General features: G+C 37.1%; 2 protein-coding genes and 1 pseudogene across 2 annotated transcripts; 2 read left to right on the plus strand and 1 right to left on the minus strand.

Moving 5' to 3' along the window:
• Positions 1-1,384: 1,384 nt before the first annotated feature.
• LOC139962673 (popeye domain-containing protein 3-like) lies at positions 1,385-9,648 on the minus strand. Its single transcript, XM_071962842.1, has 6 exons — positions 9,030-9,648; positions 6,866-7,348; positions 5,608-5,716; positions 4,543-4,768; positions 3,719-3,967; positions 1,385-3,293 (listed from the first exon to the last, which is right to left on the minus strand). Exons 2-6 carry the CDS (start codon positions 7,327-7,329, stop codon positions 3,217-3,219), a joined length of 1,125 nt encoding a protein of 374 aa, XP_071818943.1. The 5' UTR covers positions 7,330-7,348; positions 9,030-9,648; the 3' UTR covers positions 1,385-3,216.
• LOC139962674 (popeye domain-containing protein 1-like) lies at positions 9,544-25,711 on the plus strand. Its single transcript, XM_071962844.1, has 4 exons — positions 9,544-9,677; positions 18,905-19,383; positions 20,008-20,119; positions 22,298-25,711. Exons 2-4 carry the CDS (start codon positions 18,914-18,916, stop codon positions 22,517-22,519), a joined length of 804 nt encoding a protein of 267 aa, XP_071818945.1. The 5' UTR covers positions 9,544-9,677; positions 18,905-18,913; the 3' UTR covers positions 22,520-25,711.
• On the plus strand, positions 21,347-21,535 carry LOC139963320 (small nucleolar RNA U3; annotated as a pseudogene).
• Positions 25,712-25,973: the final 262 nt, after the last annotated feature.

Raw genomic sequence — 25,973 nt, forward strand, 5'->3', positions numbered from 1 at the left:
TCACTCTTAGATAAAAGTGACTTTCACTATACGCCTCTAAAGTGTGATCATTCTGGACCCTGAACCCTCAGAAGATTGACCTCTCACTCAATGAGATTAATGTAATGCTTTCTAGTAAACGAACGGATAAACCGCATTACTGCCTCAACAAACCAAAACGAAACGTTATTTTAGTCGTATAGTCTTGCAACCCGTGATAATTGACTGAGGTGAATGCCACCTACTAGCCACCGTACGTTATGTTGCTTTACAGAGTCGCCAGTTTGGAGACAGTTGTCCCGTCCCAAACGGATACTCCACTTGGTAGCCATTGACCTTTGACCTAGCTTGCATCACATTACCCTTGTTGCGTGATAGGAACAGATCATTGAGAGAGCTGTGTAAAGAAGAACGAACGCGAACATTCAATTTTATTGTAACACGGGTATGAGAGACTATACGATAATCTAATCAGATTTTAGTAAAGAACCACGTCTGATTTCCTAAATTATCATCAATATGATCATAGATAGTGATATGTTGCAAATGATAAATTCCTGAAATTTAAAAAGGTTATTATAAAATAGGCTATGCCCATCTTACCCCATACCACCCCCCCCCCCCCACGGAAAAACTTGGTTACGAAGCTGATTGTGATACATGTATGCACAACTTAACAAGTTAAGCAACCGGTACTTAGGATATTCTTAGGCCTGGTACGAAATACTAGTCTCTATATAAATATTCAAAACAACATTAGCAGATGGCCCATGCCCCACCCCCCCCCACCTCCCCTCAATGTTTCAAAATTCAGTAGTATTTATTAGCACAGTTTTCCTAATTATAGACCTAATTCCTAGTTTAAATATGCCCCAGAATGCACCCAGACTCCCCTACTCAGTATCTATGTATATGATATATATATGATATGATATAATATATATATATGTATATATATATATATATATACATATATATATATATATATGATATATATGATATATATATATATATATATATTTATATATATGTATATATATATATATATCACCTTTGTTCCGTCATTCTGGCTAACACGATCCTTATTACCCTTCCCCGCCCGTAGGCTGTTAACTGTTTATAGTCAATCAACTAATCTAAACCCCAGTAACACAAGCAGAGCTCCCCCACCCCCACCCATATGTAACTTTTTCACCAAAAAGTCCTTCCTTTTGATGAGGGCTTCGTCCACGCCTTGCTTGGTAATTTGTTTTATATACTTATACATAATGATAGTCAGATCTGTCGAGTATTGACCGATTCCCCCCCCCCCCCCATCACCCCCGTCTACTCATGTCACATCGCGTAAAAAGAAATAATAATAAGAACATGTAAATAAAAATAATCACACAGAAAATGTTGCAAATTCAATAGAAGCAGTATAGCATGTTTCACATTTTGCGTACAAATTGTAATAAAATAAAAATCAGAAAATGTCAGAGAAAAATCTAACATTCATTTTTTTTTGGGGGGGGGGCGGCTGAATTAGACTAGATCTAAACCATTCATCTTTGGAATAAGCATTTTAAAATATTGATGAAAGTTGTAAGTACAATGACTAAGGTTATCCCTAAAGCCATACGACTACATCTGAATACTGACGAAAATTAGTTTCATTTCCATGGTAACATATAACCTTATTAAGTCTCCTGGTTACTCAGTGTATTGGTTTTACAATTTGTGATTTGTTGTGTCGTTATAACTTACTTCAAATATACACACTGATCGTAAGTAAATATATCCTGCAATAAACTCTTCAACTCAGCTTGATTCGGTTCTTATAAAAAAAATCATATATTTTGAACGATTTTTGCAGCTTAGACGACCTGGTATATCTAATTCAGCCTATGAGACAAACTGCTACGGCATTGTCCATAATTTTGGTTTCCTGCAATATAGTATTGAGTAAAATGTCACCCTAAGAAACGAATAAAAATCAAACTGCGGCTTTGCTTCGTGGAGTTCATTTTCTTTCATTTCTACAAACATAAAATCATTTCGCAGTCAGGAACCGAAGACATTGCCTTGGAGCTGTTTGTGGTATTGACTGTACAACAGTAAATATGTTTCTAGTGGCTTGTCATATTCAACCTTTAAAGGTTATATGAGACCCGTTAAAAACATCGTTTGTTTACTTTAGTCCACGGATATTGCATATTATGACAAAACCATGGCATAAGGCATACACCTCAAACGTAAGCTAACGCACTTACAATGAAACTTTACAATGTAAGTTTTTTTGTGGCCAAACTTTCAATATTTGTATAAACAAAATAAAGCAAGTATATACAACATAGATTTTTATTATAGATAAAGAGATATACAATTACTGAAAATAATATGACTACGTCAGATTGTTGCCGAATTACAACCCAGCAGAAATACATCTTTAATGCCCAATGAGATTATTGAATTTATTACTAATAATAACTTTTAACATCCATACCTTATTTTATCGTCATATCAATTTGAATTACGATACATTAAGATTTCAGTTTCCCTTTTACAGAATAAATGCGTAGGCCTAAATATCTAATGTGAACTGGCTGCAACCAATATCAAGGATGTAACGGATGTGGCACTCTCTTTTACGGTAGGTAAAGCACCTATCACTCATTTCGGTTTTTAAAATATACTTTTCAAAAGCGAAAGCCAACTTAAACTTGTAAGTAAATTCATGGATATTTAGAGTTGCTTTCTCTTGTTTACACAGAAAAATAACAAACTATTTGTGCATGGTAAAAGTAGAAGTCAAGAGTAACGATGCCTAATTAAGTGTTTTAAACCATAGGAAAATATCTTCTATGGAAAACACAAGTAATTTTTTTGTTCTTTGTTTTTCTGTACTTGTCTAGTGTTTATTTTATTTTTCGTGGGGTGGGGGAGGGAGTGGGGCTGGGTATGCGGATGAGGATAAATTCAGGTAGAGATTTCTATGTGTGCGTAATTCCTTGTGTTGTCAAATTAGAGCAGTCATTGTTTGAACTCGTTCATTAAAACTGCATAATTGGTGATATATTAAACATTGACGCAAGTCTACAAACGTTACACTGCAATCTGCTATATACATGGGTCCGTTGGCTCAACATCATTATAACAATTAAGCCTCTTTTGATGATATTACCAGGGAGTTGCCATAACAACTCCCTGATAGTACAAAGGATGACGTCAGCGTCGTGGCGTATTAGTGTTGTTTACTCAATCAATCAGGATAGTCGGGGTTGCCGGGGAGCTGGTGAAACTACCTCGAACCGATTGAGGGGGTGTCAGATAGTCTGAAAAGATGATGGAATTTAAACATTTAAATTTTACACATGCGCAATGATAATATCTGACATAAAGTGAACCGTCCATACACAACGTCTCGTGTTCCGTGCTCGGCATATGTGTGTGACCAATCATTTGTAACAACTCCCTATGGTGTGGTGTACCGTTTTGAAATACATTCTTGGACATGACATTTTTTCCTGCATTTTTACCTAATTGGTAACTAAATGTTCATGGCTATTATAATACTGTGAGTCGTTCACATCAATTCAACTGCACATGCGCATTGGAGTCACCAGACATTGGAAGTGGGGTTGGGGTTATAGCCTTAGCCCCCCCCCCCTCCCCGCACCTCATCACCCCCTCAGTCGTAAGCCCTGTTGCGACACTGGAATGATCTGTAAGGTAGAGATAAAGTGATAAGTTCACTCACCCCCAGAATGAGATGCATCATCGCTACTAAGAGTAGACCCTGTATGAGATCCTTTAGCCATGCTGGCTCTGACGTCTACAATTGATCGTCTGTGTAAGCTGAGAGAGCTGCCACGATCTTCCGCACCAGGGACGGTTAAATAAGTGGTACCGCTGTGTGAACGAAGACTAGGTCGGGTTACAGGTACGTCTGTTTCGATGGATGTGGCCCTTTCCCAGCGGTGAGCGAGAAGTTGATCGTCATCGGGTACTGTAAGAAAAGTAAACATTAAAGGAATATTGTGGGAAATTTTAGCAAAAATAGCCATCTATTATTATGCGTTAAGGGAAGTACAAATTGACTTACCATGAGTGTTTAGAGAATCATGAGACACTCAGGATTAGATTCAGGTTCAAAGATCCCTGCTGAGTACATAGACTTAATATACCCTACTGGACACTTGAGCATATGTTTGATCTATTCTATTTCAATGTAGACCGTGGTTGAGAGTGGATCAAGTTGTCTGGCTTTCCAAGCTGTTATCTTGTGTCACTTTACTTAAAATTAAAATAAAAGTACCCTACCGTACTAACGAGCTGAAGTATTTCAATTCCTTGGGTGCGGGGGACATTTTACTCGTATACCGATCCTTTGCCCCTCACCCATCACCCCTCACCCCATCTCACCCCTCACCCTCACCCATCACCAATCACCCATCACCTCACCCTTCACCCCTCACCCTTCGCACCTCACCCCTCACTCCTCACCCCTCCCCCCTCACCTGTCACCCGTCTTTCGTTTTTTATTAAGAATCTAATTAAAACTCAATTTTTCAAAACATTTACCCAGTAACTGCACCATCTCATCCTGTTCTTCTACTGCACCTTCGACACCTACGTAAAGAAATGGCTCGAGTTCCTGCTCTCCAATCGAGTAGAGTTTTTCTGTGATATCCTTGCCGATTGTAGACTCCATGATAGCTTTCATCACTGTATTTCTTTTCAGATATGATTCCAACTTAGCCCTTGACCACTGTACGTAATGACAATCTGTGTCGGCTTGTATTGTGACCTAAGCAATAAGCAAATTGGTTAAAATAAGGAATATTTGTATTTCCAAAAGGTCAATAGTTTCTAAAACTGTGTCCGACGAATCACGTGTTTATCAGAGGTAAATGATCCGGGGTAAAGAAGGAAAAGTAACCCCCTTTGTTAATGGTTCAATCCAATACCAGAAATATTTGTGTCCCACAAATTTCGTGTAACGTTTTAGTTACTTATTGGCAATTCTGTTTCGATTTCAATTTAGCTTAATACCGTAGTGAAAATTTAGATCTACTGTTATACTGCTATCAACATATGCACTTTACTATAGTAGGACAAAATATAGATGGCCCCTTCTAGAGTTCTAACATCTGTTGTTGCCGAAGACTACACGTGTTGCACTATGAAACAAACAAAAAGGTATACTGGGGTGCCATTCAGTACCCAGTTTTCTGAGAGAGAAGAAAAAATCAAGCTTTATTTACCGTACATTATTAACATTGCAGCCGAGTTTTTTTTCTGAAATCCCTTCACTGTCGAATTATGGCTCGTCTTCCGAATGAAATTGGGGATGCGAAAAAAATGTTACACGGTACAAGATGTAAGGTATTGTGGATTTAGACGGGCACAGCAGCAAACAAATTGCTATATTGGTCACCACTTACTAATGGGTTCAGTTGCTAGAGGGCATGCAAGGCTTGTAAGATGAGATCACTGCAGGTTTGAACACCCGTTCTAACCGAAATTTTCTTTACAAATTTTCTTTTTCAAGTTTGTGTTTAATTTTCAAGTTAGGTTTCCGATCTACATTTTAATTATAAAAACTATATATAACGAATAGAAATCAAACGAAAGATATATAGAGACCTGGAAGCTCCTGGTGTTACCACCCTTCGAAGCTTCCCATTCGGGTGAATCGATGAATTGACCTTTTCGTATATAGTGAAGAAAAGCACCGCCCATTGTAACCTTCATTCTGCAAATAAATCAATCAATAAAAATGTTATATCTGCGAATATTTCAATTTAGATGAGGTACATTAATGTTAACGACGATTCATTTTCTATATATGTACGGTATTTTTGCAAGAAAATGTGTAATACACGTTGCGTTAAAAGCATGCGTGTGTTTGTGTGTGCGGTTTTTTGTTTTTAGAGCAAATATTATCTAAGAAATACCAAGTCGCAACTACTCACTTCCCCAAAAATCGAAACTTTTTCTCTCCCATCTCCCATTTCTTTAGTACTGAAGCCTCATTCGTTAGCTGCTCAGCTTTTCACCCAATGTACATGACTTGATCAGTTTGTATACTGTGAATATGAGACAACCGTTAATCGGTATAAACTGAAGTGTGTTATAACACCGTAACACATGTTAGACCTGTCAGCAGATGTTACTGTGGATAAATTACTAACAGACGAATTCATTACTCAAATGCTGTTTCAACTAATGAGTCTAAACAGCTGGCTCTATGTTTGACTAGTAAGTATACCTTGTAAAGATAGTTCAAATTGAAGATTTTAAGCGGTTTGCAGTTAAGTGGCATCCACTTTCTGTAAAAATGGGGACGAAATTATTAGCGAAACCTTTAGAGTATAGTCTAGTTAGTCCAGTCAATCATTATGCATTTAGGATTGTGTGTTTTAGTATGTTCTGTTTGTAAGTCCTCAGTAGAAACTGGTCATAAATGTCACACATGCATGTTAAGAAAGAATAACACACATTAGTTTTAACTGATTAACGGGTATACTCACCTTTAGCACATTTAAATGATAATTAAAGCAATGAGAATCGCATGGCTTTTTTCGTGCAAAATACGCTAGGCTACGGTCATATACCACGAAAATGTTGTTATCATCATCATCATCATCATCATCATCATCACCATCACTATCTTCATCATTATCAATAGATAGTCATCGTCACCGTCATCATCATCATCATCATCATCATCATCATCATCATCATCATCATCATCATCATCATCATCATCATCATCATCATCATCATCATCATCATCATCATCATCATCATCATCATCATCATCACCATCAGCATCATCATTATCATCGTGATTATTAATTTTTAATTGTACATATAATGCTAGGACATTGTATATACTAACCTTCCTCTTAGTAACAGTGAGAGTTGTTTGGAGCAGTTTGTCCTACCTTCTATTGCATACTTTCCCGACGTTTTCAACTCATACACCATTGCACCAGTCGAGTTGCCGACCAGACTCGTAAAGGATCTCTCGCTAATTTTAAACTTAGCGAAGATTAGAGAGTAAACGTATCGGAGATCTTCGCTAAGTTTGACTCGACTCATCAAATGGATAAGGTGAACAGCATGGCCAAAATTGACCACGAAGCAAAAGCTATACCAGCCTAGAGCATCCGGCCAACAGTGGACAGCTCCACCCCACAGAGCGCAACAAAGGCTACTGATTGCCAAAATAACTCTAAGCCATAATGTTTGAGGTCTTCCGATATTAGCTGGTACGATGAGGCCGATCGTTAAAACCACACAGCCAAGCTGATAGAAAGCATGCTGGTGGTGAAACTCTGGACAGAATGAGGTATGATTCATCTCAAGGTGAAAGTACTAACTGAATGGTGAGAAGAAGAATAAAAACAGAAAGCATTGTAGAGAACTTGAGAAGGATTCAATATGAACAAACATGCATGGAAAGGATGACTGTATATGAACAAAATTAATTAGAATATATTGTAGAAATCATACCACTTCAGGTATTATTTCTGTTTCACTAATTTTTTATTTATTTTTTATTCTAGAAATTACACTAATAACAACTGAGGATCTTAAATTAAAGTTGCTGGAATTTTAGACTAACACATAGACCATTAGTTCAATTTCCATAACATTGTAGCCTCAATATGCCTCATAATGCACCATATCACTTCGAAAAGTGCATGTTTTCTAGAGGAGGGGGATGGGTGAACTCCAGTCCCCATTATATGGAAGTAAGTTTCAACGACCCCACTGTCATCCTCCCGCCAACACCCCCAGCCCCCCCCCCCCAACCTCCCCTTAAAATAACCTGGATCCGTTCGCTATTATTTTGACTCGTAATAAAAAAAACTCTCACAGAGAGTAGTTACTAAACCGAACATAGAAAGGATAATGCCTATGTGAAGGAAATATTTTCCCTTATACTTATATTTATACGTATTTTGCAGGTTGTATAACTATATTAATATACTACGTACGATAGCTTCATAAGCGTGTCGTCTTATTCTCTCACCATACTAATTTAATCTCAATGTACTTCCTTCCTTTATATTAATAACATTCTCTTTATGATTATCTTTCGAGATCACATCCTCTCCTTCATAATCATCTTCTACTTTATTAGCAGCATACGACAATTATTATTCTTCTTTTTCTTTCTTTCTATCTACAACCAAATTTTACCGCAATCTTCATCAAATTAGATCTTCAATACACATGGGTGACATTAATGCAACAACGATAAATCCATCACTAACAAGCATCGGTATACATATGCACACGAGCGAGATCATAATGTACAACTGCAGTGTATCTAATAAATCTTAAAAACGCCCACTCGGTGAATCAAGAAAAAATATATTCATCCATAAGATGATAACGGCCTTGATTGACATTTTGATCAAGTATAACGAAACAAATCCATTACCGTGAAATGTAAATTAAAACACTTCTCGATAATAAAACAATAGTGATTTTTTCACCACATGGGATCATATGTATCTTACAGACAATGTGAATAATGTCGGTTATATTCGTAGGTTGAAAGCAGTGCAGTTGATCAATTTAATAAGGAAGATTCCTATCATATTAGATCATAATGATCAGAATACTTCGTTTATCAGCTGTCAAACCTCATATTGAGAGCCGTCCTCCACCAACGCACACGTGTTATATATATACATATATATATATATATATATATATATATATTTATATATATATATAAATATATGTATAAATATATATATATAAATATAAATATACATATATATAAATATATATATATATATTATATATATGTATATGGAGAAAAATCCTGTTAATTGCTTTCCGATACGTGAAGCAAGCTAATAATTGGACACAATGCATGAACGATTTAACGTACAGTTCGACTGACAATTCAGCTCACGTCTTCATAAGAAAGCATTGATCATTTAATTATTATTACTATTGTTATTATTATTAGTATTATTATTATTATTATTATTACTACTACTTCTTAGTAGTATTAATCATTTTTATTAAAGTACACATACCTTGTTTCGAGTAGTCGCGTAAAACGGATATTGCACAATTCGTCCAATACGCTTGTTCCTTAGATGATGAAAAACAAAATGACTCTCCACTATTTATTTCATAGTTATCAGAACACGAAGAGAAAACAAAAAAGGCTTCCATCAAGTTGTGCACGCATGTAAGAAATCCTTTCGCCAGAAAACTTAGTCAATGTTGAGCTGAAATCTTCCTTTGGTTTTTTTGTTTTATGAAGTATCTAAGAAGATTCCCTGCCTTGTTTCTCTGCTTGGCTTCCTCAAATACCAAAGTGCATCCATCAGCTGCGATTCATCAGCTTGCCTGGTTCGCTATGTGCCGATATGGAAGTCGAAGAGATACCAAACTAGAGAGAGAAGCTATAACAGACTGACTTGACTGACTGACTGACATTCGCGGTGCGGGATAAGTCTTCGGGCGGAATAATTAATTACCAGCTTGATAAGAAACGTCAAGGAAGAAGAAACCGATGAATTGAATCAACAACTTAGACGACAGCCGATCGACATCTACAACGAGTTACCTATGGGATTCCTAACCAGACGAAGAAAACATTTAGGCAGGAGGATAACGTTGACAAAACGACAACACTACTTCTACAACGGACAGACGAACGAAAAACAATAACAGAGGTACGTTGGCCATTGTATTTTTATTTTATTTTTTTGTATTTCAATGAACCTTTAGTAATGTTGTCAGGACTAGGCACAGAAGACAATTTTTATTAATTGATGTTTCGTAGAATATAGCAAATCCATGGAATAAAACATAAATAATGGTCATACTTGTTCAGACAGACAGACAAATATACTGTTACTATCAAAATCGATTTATTAGATTTTACAACCAAAGACAATAAAGCAATAAGTTAATGTTTGCACTTGCGCAGAAGGTTAAGATGGATTTTTCATATGAAAGATCAAACTATAGACCATAGGCCTAATATTACGAACAAATATTATTCAGTTATATGTAGATATATATATAAGTATATAAACTTCTTACGTTATATCATATTCAGCAAGTATTGGTTAGTGTTGGATCTTGTTAGCGAGTGTTAGAGACAATATTGTTAAAATTAACTAATCGGGGCTAATATAGGTTTCATATTTCTTAAAAGAGAAAGGCTTGCATGCAGGCATGTTTCATTGGTAATGTCAATGGCCAAGTTGTATACGTTAGTTCAGAACACTGACCACACCTAACAATTGGAGCAGTCAAATGTCAGTGTAAAGGATAATAATGTTTTTTTTTTTTATTTATTGACAACGGACATGCAAAACAGGAAAGCACAAGCAGGTTAAAATGTCATCAGGCTGGGGTATTGGGGAAGGGGGGGGGGGGGGTGATTTATGTCAGTCCTGGAAAGGGGTGTAAAGGAGGGCCTATGGATGTATCTGTTTGGGTAAGGGGCTTTATAAGGCATACGGTGCTATAATTTCGATTACTTCTCTTGTTGTGCTTTACAAGTTGCCCTTTCTAGCGTGTTATTAAATGTAAGCTATCTATCAAGAACGTAATAAATATCATATTTGTATTTATTACAGGCCTTACATAAATTCTCTCACAATGTAAAGCCTCGGAGACGAGCAACATTTTTAATAGTAATAATCACTTTGGTTGTATACTCTAGAAGAAACGTTGAAGAACGTATATATATAAAATTGAATATATATATATATATATATATATATATATATATATATATATATATATATATATATATATATATATATATATATATATATATATATATATATATATATATATAAATTGAATATATATATATATATATATATATATATATATATATATATATATATATATATATATAAATATCAGAGATGTACTACATAAACAACAGAATAGCTGTTTTTTACCACTTAAACTTAATGATTATATTACATCGGAAAATAGTTCAACTATGTGTAACGGGTGTTATTTAAGGTTGCTGTCATGGTATGAAGGTATGTTAAAGTGACATCATCATAATAAAACAGTTGAGGTCAATGTTATTGTAGAGGGGCCTTGCATCAGGGACAAACAATGTTGATGAGTTGTCCATCGGAATGGCATCGCATAGTACACTGGAAAGTTTACTCCATGACAAAACTAGACACTCTTGCTTCACCTTGTAGAAAGTGAAAAGTTGTCAGATGTTGCATTCATGTGATCAGCACTTTAGCTACAGTTCTGATACTTTTTACTATCCGTAACAATTAACAACACAGATATCGTAGTCACAAATTGCAATTTTAAGGAACGTATTCTGTTCACATTTCATGTAAGCATGTATCCTATAATAAAGTTCAAATGGCTAAGTCAGTAAGTAAGTGCACAGAAAAGAATTCCGGAATTTTTTCTGTCTTTTTTGTCTCCCTTAAATAGTTGAATATTACTCACAAAAAACAAAAACTACACCCATCAATTTAGTCCTATACTATTTTTAATAACTTCCACATTGTGAAATTTAGTCATGCAAACTTTGATATTTTCGAAGAATTTAGTAACATACTCGCATCAATCCGCTTGTTACCTCAAATAATATAAAGCAACTATAACGACCTCCCACCAAGTCTCAGGATTTTTTGGAAAAAAACAAAAGATGGGTCAATTAGCCCCCCCCCCCACACTTTGATGGTGTCATTTCTATAAGGATAATCGGTGACGTCATTAATGAACAACACCAACAACTGCTTTTCTTTTCTTTTCTTTTTTAATTTATTTTGTTTAATGATCACATAACATAGTAAGTTTATAGCTATGTGTATAACTGGGTTTTATGTTAGGTCATGCAGTATCATCATGTTACATTATCGAGATAAAACAATGTAATCAATTGTTTAAGGGTCCTAATTGCATCAGGGAAAAACACTGTTGATGAATTGTCCATGCAAGAATCACACATTATTGCCTAGTGTATAGTTATCCTTAATGGAATGAATACATTTCTCTTCCACTTATCAATTTATCAAGATCAGAGTACTATCAATGAATATCCTCGAACTTGCTCTGTTATTATACCTGGAATCTTTCTTAAATATTAAAAAAACTTCGTTAAATCTTTACAATGGCCGTGTTCGTTAATTAAACTTTTACTGATTGCTTACACTTATGACTCAATTGCCGCTCTAATATATTTCGCAATATTTGTCAGGTCTGGATAAGCTATGGTTTATAGTTGAGTCGCACGTATCACACGTATATAGATGTAAATATGACTGTACACAATATGATATATTTGATATGCCAAACTCCAACAACAAACCGATAAAGTGCAGTGTTTGTAATGCTTTTTCAGCTATTTCCGTTTTCCATGCTATTTTCCTTTAATATATGCTATCAGTATGGAAAGCTAACTTTTTCCAACCACAATGGTTGAAGGGTCGCGAATTTTTAAGAAATCATCTCCCAACAACTATAAGTAGCAAGATATTACAATCTAGTCTAATAGTTTCTGTATTCGAGAATCTACAGGACACAAACCTCAACCATAACTAGAACTGCATTTGCCTGCATATACTCAGTATAGTAGTGCGTGTGGAGTGATTGCAGTATAAGGAAGAACTTTTCGGTTGTTCATGCAGGTGTTATTTATTGGGGGCGCAAACCACACCAGGGAGTGTAGTCATTTAGGTACTTACATAGTGAGAGCGGCTTTGAGCGCCGTGACAGGCTCAGAATAAGTTGCCTACGCACTAGAATCTGAAACTGCAAATGTACAGAGACTAAATGCAACTGTAAGTTCAACGCCTAGTCATGTAGGTATATAGTGTTCACTTGCCAGTTATGTTAATATTGTAGCGCGCACTACAATAATCATTTGATCCAGGTGATAAGATATAACTGTGATGGACAACGTCACTTACAACAGTTAAGGAAAACACTTATTCCATTTGGGAGATAAGGATAGGTATAATTTGCCTGTACACAAAAGGCTGATGACTTGATCAAGTTTAAATAGGTCACCATCGTATCACTTCGGCTTTAATTTTTTAATGGATTTTTGTTTTATTGCAAAGAAAAAAACACTCTTGTGATGTAGATGTAGTTTGCAAATATTTAATCTCAACCATTGAAGTGTATATATATCCTTATGGTGACATCGGTGTCATTGTCAACACTGTTAACATTGTACGTTGCAAATGTCAGAAATTAAAGGTAGCTTTCAGATCATTGGCGCTATAATATCACATATTTGCTAAAACGGCAGCCCTAGACGAGACATTTAAACTTAGCATAATCTCCCAAACGGAGCAGATTTTTTTCTTAACTATTTTGGGCTTGTTTTTCTTCAAAGATATCTCTATCATATTTAGCAGCTAACGGTGGCAGTTGGGGTTGTCTGTCTCCTTTAAGTTTGTATACTTACAAGCAACCTTCTATAACTTTCCCAACCGCTGTCATATTTCTGTTCTCGAGTAAAAGTTCCGTAAGCAAGTAGCAGGTATACGTGCATGATACCACATGCTTGACACGAGAGGAATGTCAGTAACATCTGTTCATGCTTGGCACGATAACTATACCGACTGAAAACTGTTATTGAGTGATACAGTAAATACATAAAAAGCTTAACGACCCATAATTACCAGGAAGCTAAGCGAGTTACTATACTGCCTATATTATAACCTTGCAACGTATCATAATTTAAATATGTCCTAATTTATTGTCGACGACGAAATCTATAAATGATATGGCCTCTAGCTCAGGTCATTTGAATTTCGTTTTGAAAGTTATATTTCTTACTTGCAGTCGGGACCCAAAATATATGTGTATTTCGATCGTTACAAGGGGTGCAGGAAGGAGCAGTCATGTCAGTAATTATCTTGTTCTGTGAATCGCATATGCAGGGGGTTGGCAGTGGACTTCCATCCCGATTTAAACAAATGCTATTGGAGAGACTGCTGCGTATTGTCATTATTACTTTGGCTACCCTGGTGGTATTCCCTTAAAGATGACCAGGAAATCATAATGCTTCGATGGCCTTTAATAAAATGTATGAAATGTAATGTATTTCAAGCTTGCCCTGGAAATAATTGTATTATGTTAGATGCCATCCACATTTGCAAAGTTGTATATATGAATTTAAAATAATATGATTAACTTATTGTAAATATTGGATGTATTCGAATTTACGAAAAAACGGCTTAACAGTTTTAACAATAAGGTCCGGATGATATCCAGAAGAAACGTTGTATGATATTTCATCACAGCTTGAAAGCCTATAAACACTATAATTATCCCAAATTATTCTTGGACTATGACATCTCATTCACTTCGATTATGTGTTATCTCAACTCCTACGGCCTTGATGGCGCACCTTGGAAGAGGACAAACTTGGCATGAGCCTCAATCCAGCCAGGAAGCTCGCTACAGTGGTGTAACTCAATATATATATATATATATATATATATATATATATATATATATATATATATATATATATATAAACGCATTGAGCTATAATGAAGGGGCACAATGAGAGGTAGCCGCCATTTCCTCGGTATATGCTCTTATAACATAATTACATTGATGAATGATGTCTTCATTGATTCCTGATACCTTTAGCGCCAGGACATCGCAACGTTTCAATAACAACTTCGCACTTTCGTGGTATGTTACCGGTATCTAGTAAACTAATAACTTAATATTTACAAAAGAAACTCACAAAGCAACCAGGTTAACACTATTGCTGGTGGTTTTCTTTACAGTCAATAAACGATCAAAGCAGGGAGAGGTTAGTTAGAGTATAGAAGTCCTCTGAACAATAACAGTACTCGGTATTATTTATTTTCTCTGGCTCAGTACCAATTTTCTCTCATCCAAATATACCAGTTAGGACATTGTTCCGTGGGAGCGGTGGGGCTGTCGTTAAGGGTTTGCGTTGTTATTCTTTCGTCGTCGCTACATACTTTTATTTTCCAAAATATAGTCTTGAGTATTATGTCTGACCGATTTCCAATCATCGGATGCTCAATTAAAACATGCCCTATCGAAAGGGGTAGTCATGGGCTACATCCCCGGGGGCCGTGGTTTAATTAGGGGCCCGGGATATATGGAGGGGAGGGAATAAGATGGAAGGGAGCCGAGGTCATGTAGAATAAGGAATAATGTATTGTGATGTTCATAATATACTTCAGACAAAATTAAGAATATGAATGGTGGGGGGGTGACATGCCTCTGATTAAGAAGTCGTACACTTTACGATGGGGTTTCCAGTTAATGTGGCAAAAGGGAAAGTTAAGATTACAATACAAACTATATACAAATATAAGAAAAGGGGAAACACTATATAGGTTCATGTTCTCTGAGGTACAGGACACAGCTGTGACGTAGTTTAAATTTGTAAGTCATTTGTCACCATCGTGTGAATTACTATATGGTATGGGCGCCAAGACAAGTATAAACATCATGTCCAATACTATATGGTATGGGCGCCAAGACAAGTATAAACATCATGTCCAAAGTGAACATTTTGCAGAAGTGCCTCTTGTTGAATGAGACTGATATGGATGTTATAATCTAGTGAGCTCATATATGGAAACTGGCGCTTTCTGTGCGTTATCCGTTATGTCGTAAAAATTTATGACTACGTCTCAAACATTAGAACACAAGAAAGTATTCACACTTAAGGAACGTCGTCTGCGTGCCCGTTAAGTATCTTTATTTATTTATTATTATTACTATTTTTGTTAAGGATATAACAGCTATACGCGTAGAACAAAGTTGTTACGACTAACCTCTTTCGATATGATGGCTAGTTGATTATCGTTACTGTTTTTGGTTTCTATTAAACGCGAGGCGGTGCCGTAATAGTCACTCATTAATGAGGATCGTGTTATATTATGGCAGCTGTCGATCTGTCATGCGAGACCAACAAATAAATCGTCTAAGATTTCTCGTAATTAAGCAACTTTGACTTTTAGACCAAAGCTTAATTGAAACTTACTTGCAGATGTAAATATATAAGACCTATACATATAGGAAGGACTACACGGAGACCGTTCCATTGTAGCTTTTCCCTAATTACAAACTTGGACCGCCCTGCATGCACGCGTGCTCGTTGGTGGAGTATGCGCACTGGATTCTACTGAGACTGCGCAGTTTGGTCTATTGCGAGTTGTATGATCACCGTTAAAGTGACAGTGTAAAGAGGAGAGTTAAAGTGATAGTGTATATGCAATTATCACTCTGTGCTTTCGAGATATTCAAGTATTCCTTGATATGATCTCAGTTTGTATCATATATAGTGAACTTGAAACAAACAGATAATATGTGATGTCACGTTTGCACACTGAGAGAAAAATGTCGTGGTTTTCCTTAGTTTATTAACAACAGAACTGCAACCCAAGTATAACTATATAACCGTCACGGCGGGTCGATTCGCAAGTGACATGATATTCCAAGCTATCAGCATTCATGTGGTGGGAAGGACATTTAATTTGGAAACCTCTATTTCAACTACAAGCTGCTTATAAATAAAAATGACGAATTGAGTGCGTAAGTCAATGGAGCCATTAATTGTGGTGTAGACACATGATAGCCCTGGCAAGCCGCAAATCTATATCCAAGGGATAACTTTTTATTGTTCATTTTTTCAGAGGGGTACAGTTGAGGTATAGTGAATGTGATGTTTCCATGTATATAATGACAGGAACTGGATTTGATCTTGGCAAGCGTTCTATGGTTGAATCAGCGTATATAGTACCATATTGTGCCTATGAAGTAAATCATAAAGACGTGCCATTGGTAATGCATTAGGTGCATCTGGAGATAAATTTTATATACAAGCATTGGAACTGTTAAGGATCTCGAGCGTTTGGACGGAAGAGCATACAGGAGAAGATCAGGAAAGTAAGCATCAGCTTTCCGTTTAAAAACAAGGGGTGAACCAAAGTATTATTATTACCTATAGTTTTTTTATTGTCAATTACTTAATAACAAATATGAAAAGTGTCTAAATAGTTCCAGGACACACTGGCAGGTTTGAGATTTGGAGGGGGTCAGATCAATATTCAATGGTGTTGTGGTTATTTGGGGATCATAGTCCCACCCCACCTCACCCACTCCTCTCGCCCCAACGCGATGTCAGGGTAATGAGTTAAGTGAAATCATGAAACTTTACATTGACCTTTTTTCAAAGTATACTTGTATACACCATACTCCGTTTGTCAACCCATATGTTATAGACGTGAATTGCCACGACTCCTACCCTGGGGGAAAGGATACGTTTAGGTCAAGGAGTAATCATATAATAGTGTCATTTTTTATAATATTCTACACCTAATCCACACCCTCGTCCACTATTATTTTGTCTTGCTATTTCTTACTGGAGACTGTAGCATCTTCCACGAAAAAGCACATTGCTTTGTTTCCTGAATATGGTGAGCTCTGGAATAATATGAATTTCTCCGCTCTATCTGACTGTTCGTGCGAAGACGACGTTAACGTAATAAATTGTGACTAGCGAGGACACAGTATACCTAATTTAATCATTGACTGTGACTAGCCGGTAGCTAGAATTTGGATTGAATTAATTCATTTAACCTGACCAATTGTCACTGATTTGTGTGAGCAGTGCATAGACTGAAAATAAATCATGCCTGTTTAGAATAAATAATATCATCTTTTGTTGTTTAACATGTATATAGGCCTTATTCCTGTCTCGAAACACAACGTATACTTTATCTACTACTGTAGTATATATACATACATATGACGTCGTGACGTAAGAAGCAACAAAAACATCGCAAGATACATCTCGTCAAAAACGTCAAAATATTGAATACATAATATTTACTTTAAGTGGTTATTTATTGAATGTTGGATACTTCCGTCGCTTAATTAGACAGGGTTCTTCTATAGAACCGACAAATTGAACCTTGAGGACTTATTAAAATACACGTCCAGAAATTCCTAAACCCCTTCATCAAAACCGTTCAGCTCTATCAAACAGGATTTTGCTTTATTCAAAAACGATCAGTCTGTAAGAGGATCGTTTAAGGTAGCCTCATGCTAGCTTTCGTCAACTCCTCCCCCCCCCCCCCCCCTCCTCACCTTCTACACACTTCCTCCAGACTTCCTTGCCCAGTTAGCACCTCCGCAGGTAATTTCCGTTGTAGAAAACCTCGGTGTCAAGTATGTTACCCCTGGCACGTTCATCTTAAAATTCCCAATGTTGACTATCGGCTAAAACCCTTTCTTGTGATTCTAACAAAGTAATTTACAGATTCTACTGTGTCATTTGTAAAGAGGGCAATTATGTATGTGAAACAAGTTCTAAGTTCCGTTGACGCTTAAATAATCACAAAACTCAATTCGTGATAAATTTGCAGGATTCTTCTTTTCCGAACATTTTATTCTTGATAGACATTCTCTCCAAAATCTAAATGTGTTTTAATTGCTTCTAACTTCAAATCTGTAACTGAACGTAAACGGAAAGAAATCGATTGGGTCTTTCGTATTAAGTCTCACGTCACCGGCCTCCACAAAAACTTGGGACCCCTTAACAGCTATCAGTTCTACAAACATATTATATATATAGTTATATATAGTTATATTTATATATATATATATATATATATATATATATATATATATGTATATATATATTTATATATACATATATATATATATATTTATAAATATAAATATATATATATATATATTTATAAATATAAATATATATATATATATATATATATATATATAAATATATATATATATATATATATATATATATATATATATATATATATATATATATAGTTATATAGTTATATATAGTTATATATAGTTATATAATAATGATAACTTAAAAGGCAAAACGGAAATATCGTTGTTTTCTATTTATTTTCAGAGACTAAATATGGATCCTACAAGGCATTACAAGCTATCAACTTGTCCTATATGGTCCTTGGCAGACAACAGGATATTCTTTCAAGTCGGATGTGCGATGTTCGCAATTGGTTTCTTGATTCCCCACAAAAGTTATTTAACTTCCTTTCTATCCCATGTCTTCATAAGTCTAGCTCACATTGTAATGACATTTTGGGGTCTTCTATACATATGTTCACCAGATGTTTTTGGATGGAATTTATTCTTCTTCATTTTGAATATAATCCATGCTGGATATTATCTTTGGAAAGTATGGCCTGTTGCCTTACAAAGGGAACTTACCGATCTCTACACGACTGTTTTCAAACCGTTTGATGTAAAGAAGCAAGAATTTATTGACCTCTGTAACATTGGGAAGGTCTGCACATTAAAGAACGGAGAGTGTTATGCAGAGGAAGGGATCACGTCAACAGGAAATTTGTCAGTTGTACTGTATGGAAAGTAAGACATATTTTTAAGCGGGAGGGTGCGGGAATGGTACAGGAGGGGTGCGGTGCGATCGGAAGAGGTGCATGAGGGGTGCGGGGAGCACGGGAGGGGTCAAGGGGTTGGGAGGGGAGGGGAGGGGAGGGTTTCAAGGTGAGGGTGAGGAAGGGTTGTGGAGGGGTTCATCATGGGCTCGTGGAGTACGGGATGGCTGAGGAAAGTGTGGAGGTTAATGAGGGGTGCGGGAAAGAGAAGGGTGCGTAGAATTTTACCAGAAACAACCGTTTCAAGGCTCATCATTTCACCCAAATATGCTATGCAGTCAAATGTTATAGTCACTCGTTTTCAAATTTCAACAACCACCTCCCTGCCATCCTTAAACCATTTATATCTCTCATAGTCTTTCTTGTACTCTTCTTCGGGACATCTAGGAAAGAACTCTTTGAAAATAAAGGGCCATAATTCAGGACATATTTTGGAGGATCTCTCGGATTTATATTAATCACGCCTCTCCTTCGTTGAAGTGTTGAATTTTCCAAAGCCTGTGATTTTCAAAAGTAGCCTTGAATTTGAGGATATGTTTCATTTTGTTTCTTTAGGCCTATACACTTAATTAATACCTTTTCCTTTTATCCTCAGAGTGAAAGTCTATTGCGGTGGTGAGTTTCTTCACCATATTTTAGACAAACAGTTTCTGGACTCACCAGAATGGGATGCTTATGACAACCACCACCAAGCCGATAAATTTCAGGTAAGGACAATTTGTTGGTGAAGCCGGTAGACTATATGGAACCGAGGATATCTACATATTTCACTGTAGGGTCTCTTACTATCAACTCATATAGTAATTGACGAAGAGGTTGGAGGGAAAAAGGGGGGGTACGGTAAATAGTAAAATATGGCGCTCCTCTGCTTCAAAAAATTCCGAACTTACATGCCCCACCCAATTGACATAGCGTGATACCGAGTCCCAAAAGAATATCATACAACGTGCCATACATCAATGGAAAGGTACAAGTGTAAATATTCAATGTAACATAAACATTGACCTGATAAGAGGATGTCGAAAAACCACCAGCTATGCTTTTTAAGGTTTATCACGGTACTGGGAGGCAAGTGCCCCCCCCCCCATGACTCCCCCTCCCCTCCTTTTAGCATTGTAGTTGGGTCTGAGTGTCTGTGTCTTCAGTATTTTCTCTCCTGTTCAGGGTCCTTGATGGGGACTTGAGTGTCCCTCCTGATCATTTTTTCCTATTCAACTAAACTAAACTACTCCATATTTGTGGTTATTTGGATATAAACAACGCCCTCTAATTGGCATTCCTTTGTAGAGATGATCTAAGATTTCGTTGATAACTCCTTTAAATCACTTAAATTTTCCCACTTTTAAGAGTCCCATTTTCAGATACATGCGCTCTGTAATAATTTCCATTCATTGTTATGGATAGAACATTGAAATATTGCATCGTTTATCTGATTTGAATACAAACACCATACAGTATTTCACTACGGGGCAAAGTACATCTTCAAACGATTGCTTCATATTTTTCGCCTATTGAATCTTTACTACTATACTTCCAAGGATCATTTCTATAGTTCGTAAGTTATTACTAGTGATTCTCGGCCTTTTGGCTAAGATCATGTGTAGTATCTGTTCCCTTCGGGAATGGTGATACACACCTGACGATGATCACACAGTCACAGTCCCGATGCAAGGGGACTGGGGCTGAGAGCGGATCAGTCGTTTGGTAGTTTGGTTTTCGTGCCCAGGTTCTTTCCTGGGTGACTTTTTCTTAAAAAGTATTACTAGTGATTCTCGGCCTTTTGGCTAAGATCATGTGTAGTATCTGTTCCCTTCGGGAATGGTGATACACACCTGACGATGATCACACAGTCACAGTCCCGATGCAAGGGGACTGGGGCTGAGAGCGGATCAGTCGTTTGGTAGTTTGGTTTTCGTGCCCAGGTTCTTTCCTGGGTGACTTTTTCTTAAAAAGTATTACTAGTGATTAGAATTGTTTGGAGTTGCAACCACGATGACGAGTAACAATGTCTCTCTCTGAGCGTGAAGCGGAACAGAAACAGCGTTAATTCGTAGTCTCTGATCATTGATGACCGTTCCTCTGCTCTTCGGAGTTCTGGAGGAGAGAGACATATTCAGAGTGGCTGCAAACATAGTAGTGTTATTCTTATTAAACAATGTAAAGAAAGATCACCCAAAATACTAACAGCATGGCAAGTGTGTCGTACCGGCATGTAAATAATTGCAATAATTGACAAATTTGCCATTTCAATTTTGTTCATTTACGAGAGGACAAAATATACATTGATGAGTAGTACCGGTATGTTATCATATGTACAGGCATTGTTTTACTTTTATGTATCATTGTACTCAATTGTTGTTATTCTTTCTTCATACAGTTTTGTGTTTGTATCCAAAACGTATTTTTATACTCTTTCTATAAGTTTTCAATACATATCGATATCTTTATGTAACGAAATAAATATGAATATACGCAGGGGGAAGGAGCCGGGGGGTCACGTGGGGCATGTGCCACCCCTCCCCCAATTTTTTTCCAAAATAGCAGATGTGCCCTACTGGCAAATAAAATGTGCCCCTTTGATGAAGAACTGTCTTTTGGACATCGTAAGCCTTTGTTAATTTTAATGTTTTATTTTATTTATTTCACGTGCACCATAATAGTATTGATAGCATACTAACACATCATATATATTTAAGTAATATGGCCGGTGGGTATCGGTTTATAGCATAACGATTGGTGGTTATGGAACGAGAAAGTGCCCCTCTGATGTTTTGCCCGCCCCCCCCCCCCAACATTTGGAAGCTTCCTAACCCCCTGAATAAACCAATACAATTATACGAACAATATGACATAATTTCGTGAAACGCCTCTTCTCTTCCTTGTAGGTTACATTGAAGGCAACGTCCTATTGTAAGTACCTGATGTGGCAGAGGGAGACATTACAGGATTACATAAGTACTAATCCCTTCATGAGACACGTCTTACTTCACTTAATCGGACACGACGTCGCAAAGAAATTGACTCTATTAACGGAAAGACAGTGGAATCGAGTTGGAATCAAACCAGACATAAGGCTTTCAGCATTCGAAGCTGAACAATTGCAATAAACAGCGATTTTATTTTTTATTTTAAACTTTATATCAGTTCCGTCTTTGAATTTTATACTTGAATTTATACGATTACTATTTTATAAACTAACTATTCTTTCTTTTTTCCCCCTCCTTTATAAAAGCATGCAGTTTTTTTTTTCAATTTTAACCGTCTTAAATGATGAAAGCATGAACACAAATTCATATATTCATGTATAAAATTATAAGAGGGCGTAATATTACGCATTCTAACTTTTATATATTTACCTATATACACAGGATAGACTATTTGCAGTAGATAAAAAGATTGTTAACAATTCCTTCAATGGCAAATGGATTTACTGTAATAGAATGCCGACATATGATGAATGATAGATGTCAAACGCTCACTTGCTCAGTGGTGGTGTAAGTAAAATTTACCATCGAGGGGTGGAAGGGAGTATGATGGGGGCAGCATGCACGAAAGGCAGTACAAGCCTAATACCAAGGGCGTAGGAACCGGGGGGCTGGGGGGCGCCAGCCCCCCCCCAGTGAAAAATATGGGGGGCGGAAGTATCATTCCGCCCCCCGCTCCGCAAGTCAGAAAACCCCTTTTTCATTTCCAAATTGAGAAAAAAATCTCATTTGGAGCACCAAATTGCATTTAAGGCCAGGTGAAAATGCAAAATTCTTTACAAAATGGAGTGGGAGTTGAAGTGTGCTATATTGCACCAAATTGCATCTGAGGCCACTTGGAAATGCAAAAAAAATTCCAAAGGGGAGGGGGACACCCCCTCCCCTTAGACCCCTCCCCCAGGCCGGCCATCAGTCTTCAGCCCCCCACTCAAAAGTACCTTCCTACGCCACTGCCTAATACGCAACAGTATCGAGAGTATCAAGTAAGGGTGACAAACATTGGTCATATGTTTGTCGAATTGTACACCATGCATGCACCAGTATCTCATATTGAGTCATATTTACTTTTCAAATGCATTGAAAAGGTAAAAGTCAGTAGGCACTGAACATAGCAAACCAAACCCTCCGAAAACTGTTTCTGTATCAGTACAATATAATTATACCACATGGAGTCACCAGGTAACCCCTCCATCTCCCCAGACTCGCCATTCCCGTGACCTACAAAAACTTAGTTTTACACTTATATTACCAAATTATTAAATGCACACTCCCTTCCAAAGATGCGCCTACCTCGTGTGCTCTTCCGGCGCTCCGACCCTCCCACACCCCTCCCCCACGCACTGGCTACGTCACACTGACAAAGTATAATCAATGCCATGGAGAACAAAACTAGTTTTATGCAGGTATCATTTAAAAAATATGGTAGCCTATACATCGATTTACTATCGGTATTATATGAACGCACTTTTTGGGACGCTTTTCGTAATAATTTTACACTGTAATTCATTCTAAAAATGTAAGACTGCAGTCTTTCTTGATCGGTAACAAATATCTCGAGCCTCGAGGGGAAAATACAAAAGTGGGAATAATTACGAGAACGCACTTTATATCGACGGTCACATAAACCGCGCAGCGCGACCCAAAAGTAGGTCGCCAAAAGATTTCGATGAGTCGCTGGACTTAACCAAACTGTTTTCGGAGGTTGTCGATGACTTTCGAATAAGTTTTTGTTTTAATTTCAAGTTCATAGTCCAAGCTTTCTTTGATCCATTCTGAGCATCTATTCTGATGGGTGGGGTCCATGGGCGTCAGCAGGTTTCAGAAAGTGAGGGGGACACTATACTATCTAAGCGGAGCGCCACCATTGGTTGGCGCGTAGCGTACCAGAAAATTTTGGGTACATAAGACCCCCTAGATCGCAGGAGACGGCCTTCCTGAGTCGTTTTTAGTTACATCAGAACCAGATCTGTGAGGAGAAATTTCGTCTCACAAAACTAAATTCCGACAGAAAGTACTGGTAGAAAGATGCCGTTCTGACACCAAGGGAGACGAATTACACAGCGTCCATCTCAAACGAAATATTTTCGGTAGTTTGGTATCATATAATATCCTGCATACAGGCAGAATACTGTCTGTAGGGCCTAAAATATATGATATTACCTTCCTGGTGGGGTCTTCGACTTGTTTTCAAGTTGAAATACGTCGTTGTTTTCTCTGATTCACAGTGTAGGGCAAGGGGAATTCCATTTCTGGCGAGAAGGGGTGCTTCCACAAAACACTCTAAAACATCGTTCAAACATCGCACAGACTTTTATCAGAGGTCTCGGACGAAGCGGGGAGGGTGAATATCGGAGGAAGGGGGATAAAGGGCCAAGCACTGTTCTAATTTCCAGTGCAATTTATTGATAATGATTCTTAAGTTAGATTCTGCTTGAATCAGCTCAGCAATTGTGATAGAAAATCGAGCATATGCATGTGATTTTTTTAATAACTGCTCTGAAAAGTGGGGGGGACAAATGATATGATATCCCCTCCACTTTTGAAAGTGGGGGGGACATGTCCCCCCCGTCCCCCACCTGTTGACGCCCATGGTGGGGTCTGATGGGGTCCTGGCTAAGTGACTTCATGGAAGAGGCTGGGTTGTGGTCCTATACTTTTCAGACCGCTCCTCCATGAATCATTCAATTTTAGTGCACGTGTTCTTCTTATTCTTTTTTTTCTGGAAATATATATATTGGTATTATAATTATTTTGTGACTACATAAATATCTATATATTCATATAGCCCATGGTCTCATAACAGTTTGAGAATTAAATACACATGCTCTCTGTTGAGCGTTGCAAAGCAATTGAATACTCTTAATTTTAATTGCTGAGGGGAAAACGTCTGAGTTTAATAATGGTTAGTAATGGTTGATCCATGGTTCATCTGTCTTGGCTTCTACAAATCGTGTAACATCTCAGGAAGATTGCTTACCATGCCATGAAGTTTCCAATATGCGCGGAGCTTCAGTTTAACTGCATGGTTATCAACGTGACTTTAATTGGTAGATCCAGGCTTACATTGGAATAACATGAATGAACTTTCAGGAGTACGTAACCCATATATCAAGAGGTAAGGGGCGTTGGGAAGAGGGGCTCCGGTCCAATGTATCTAAAGCATCAACAAAACTATAATGCTTCTGGTGAAGTCCCAGATCCCAATAGTTTTTGCTTTATCACTGTTTTTTGATAGCTTTCAACGCCACTGCTACATATATATTGTATGCACTGTTATGTTTCAATTGTGACTTTAGCCTTCAATTTTTTTTTTTTTTTAAATAATTCTTCAACTTATTAAGTTTACATATGTTATTCATATATTAGGGGATTTTCTTTTTTCTTAGTGACGTGAAGCTGCGACTCTGGACGTTCACATTTATGACATTTGGGTGGTGTACACAGACTGGGATACACCTATACGCATGTGCCTTACAATTAACCTGTCTAATATCACGGTAGTGTCTCTTGTTGGAACCAGACACATAGATGCTCATTGAAATGTTTGTCCATTGGTTTTATTTAACTCCATATTCAG

Source organism: Apostichopus japonicus, chromosome 21 (assembly GCF_037975245.1).
Source record: "Apostichopus japonicus isolate 1M-3 chromosome 21, ASM3797524v1, whole genome shotgun sequence".
Lineage (NCBI taxonomy): Eukaryota > Metazoa > Echinodermata > Holothuroidea > Aspidochirotida > Stichopodidae > Apostichopus > Apostichopus japonicus.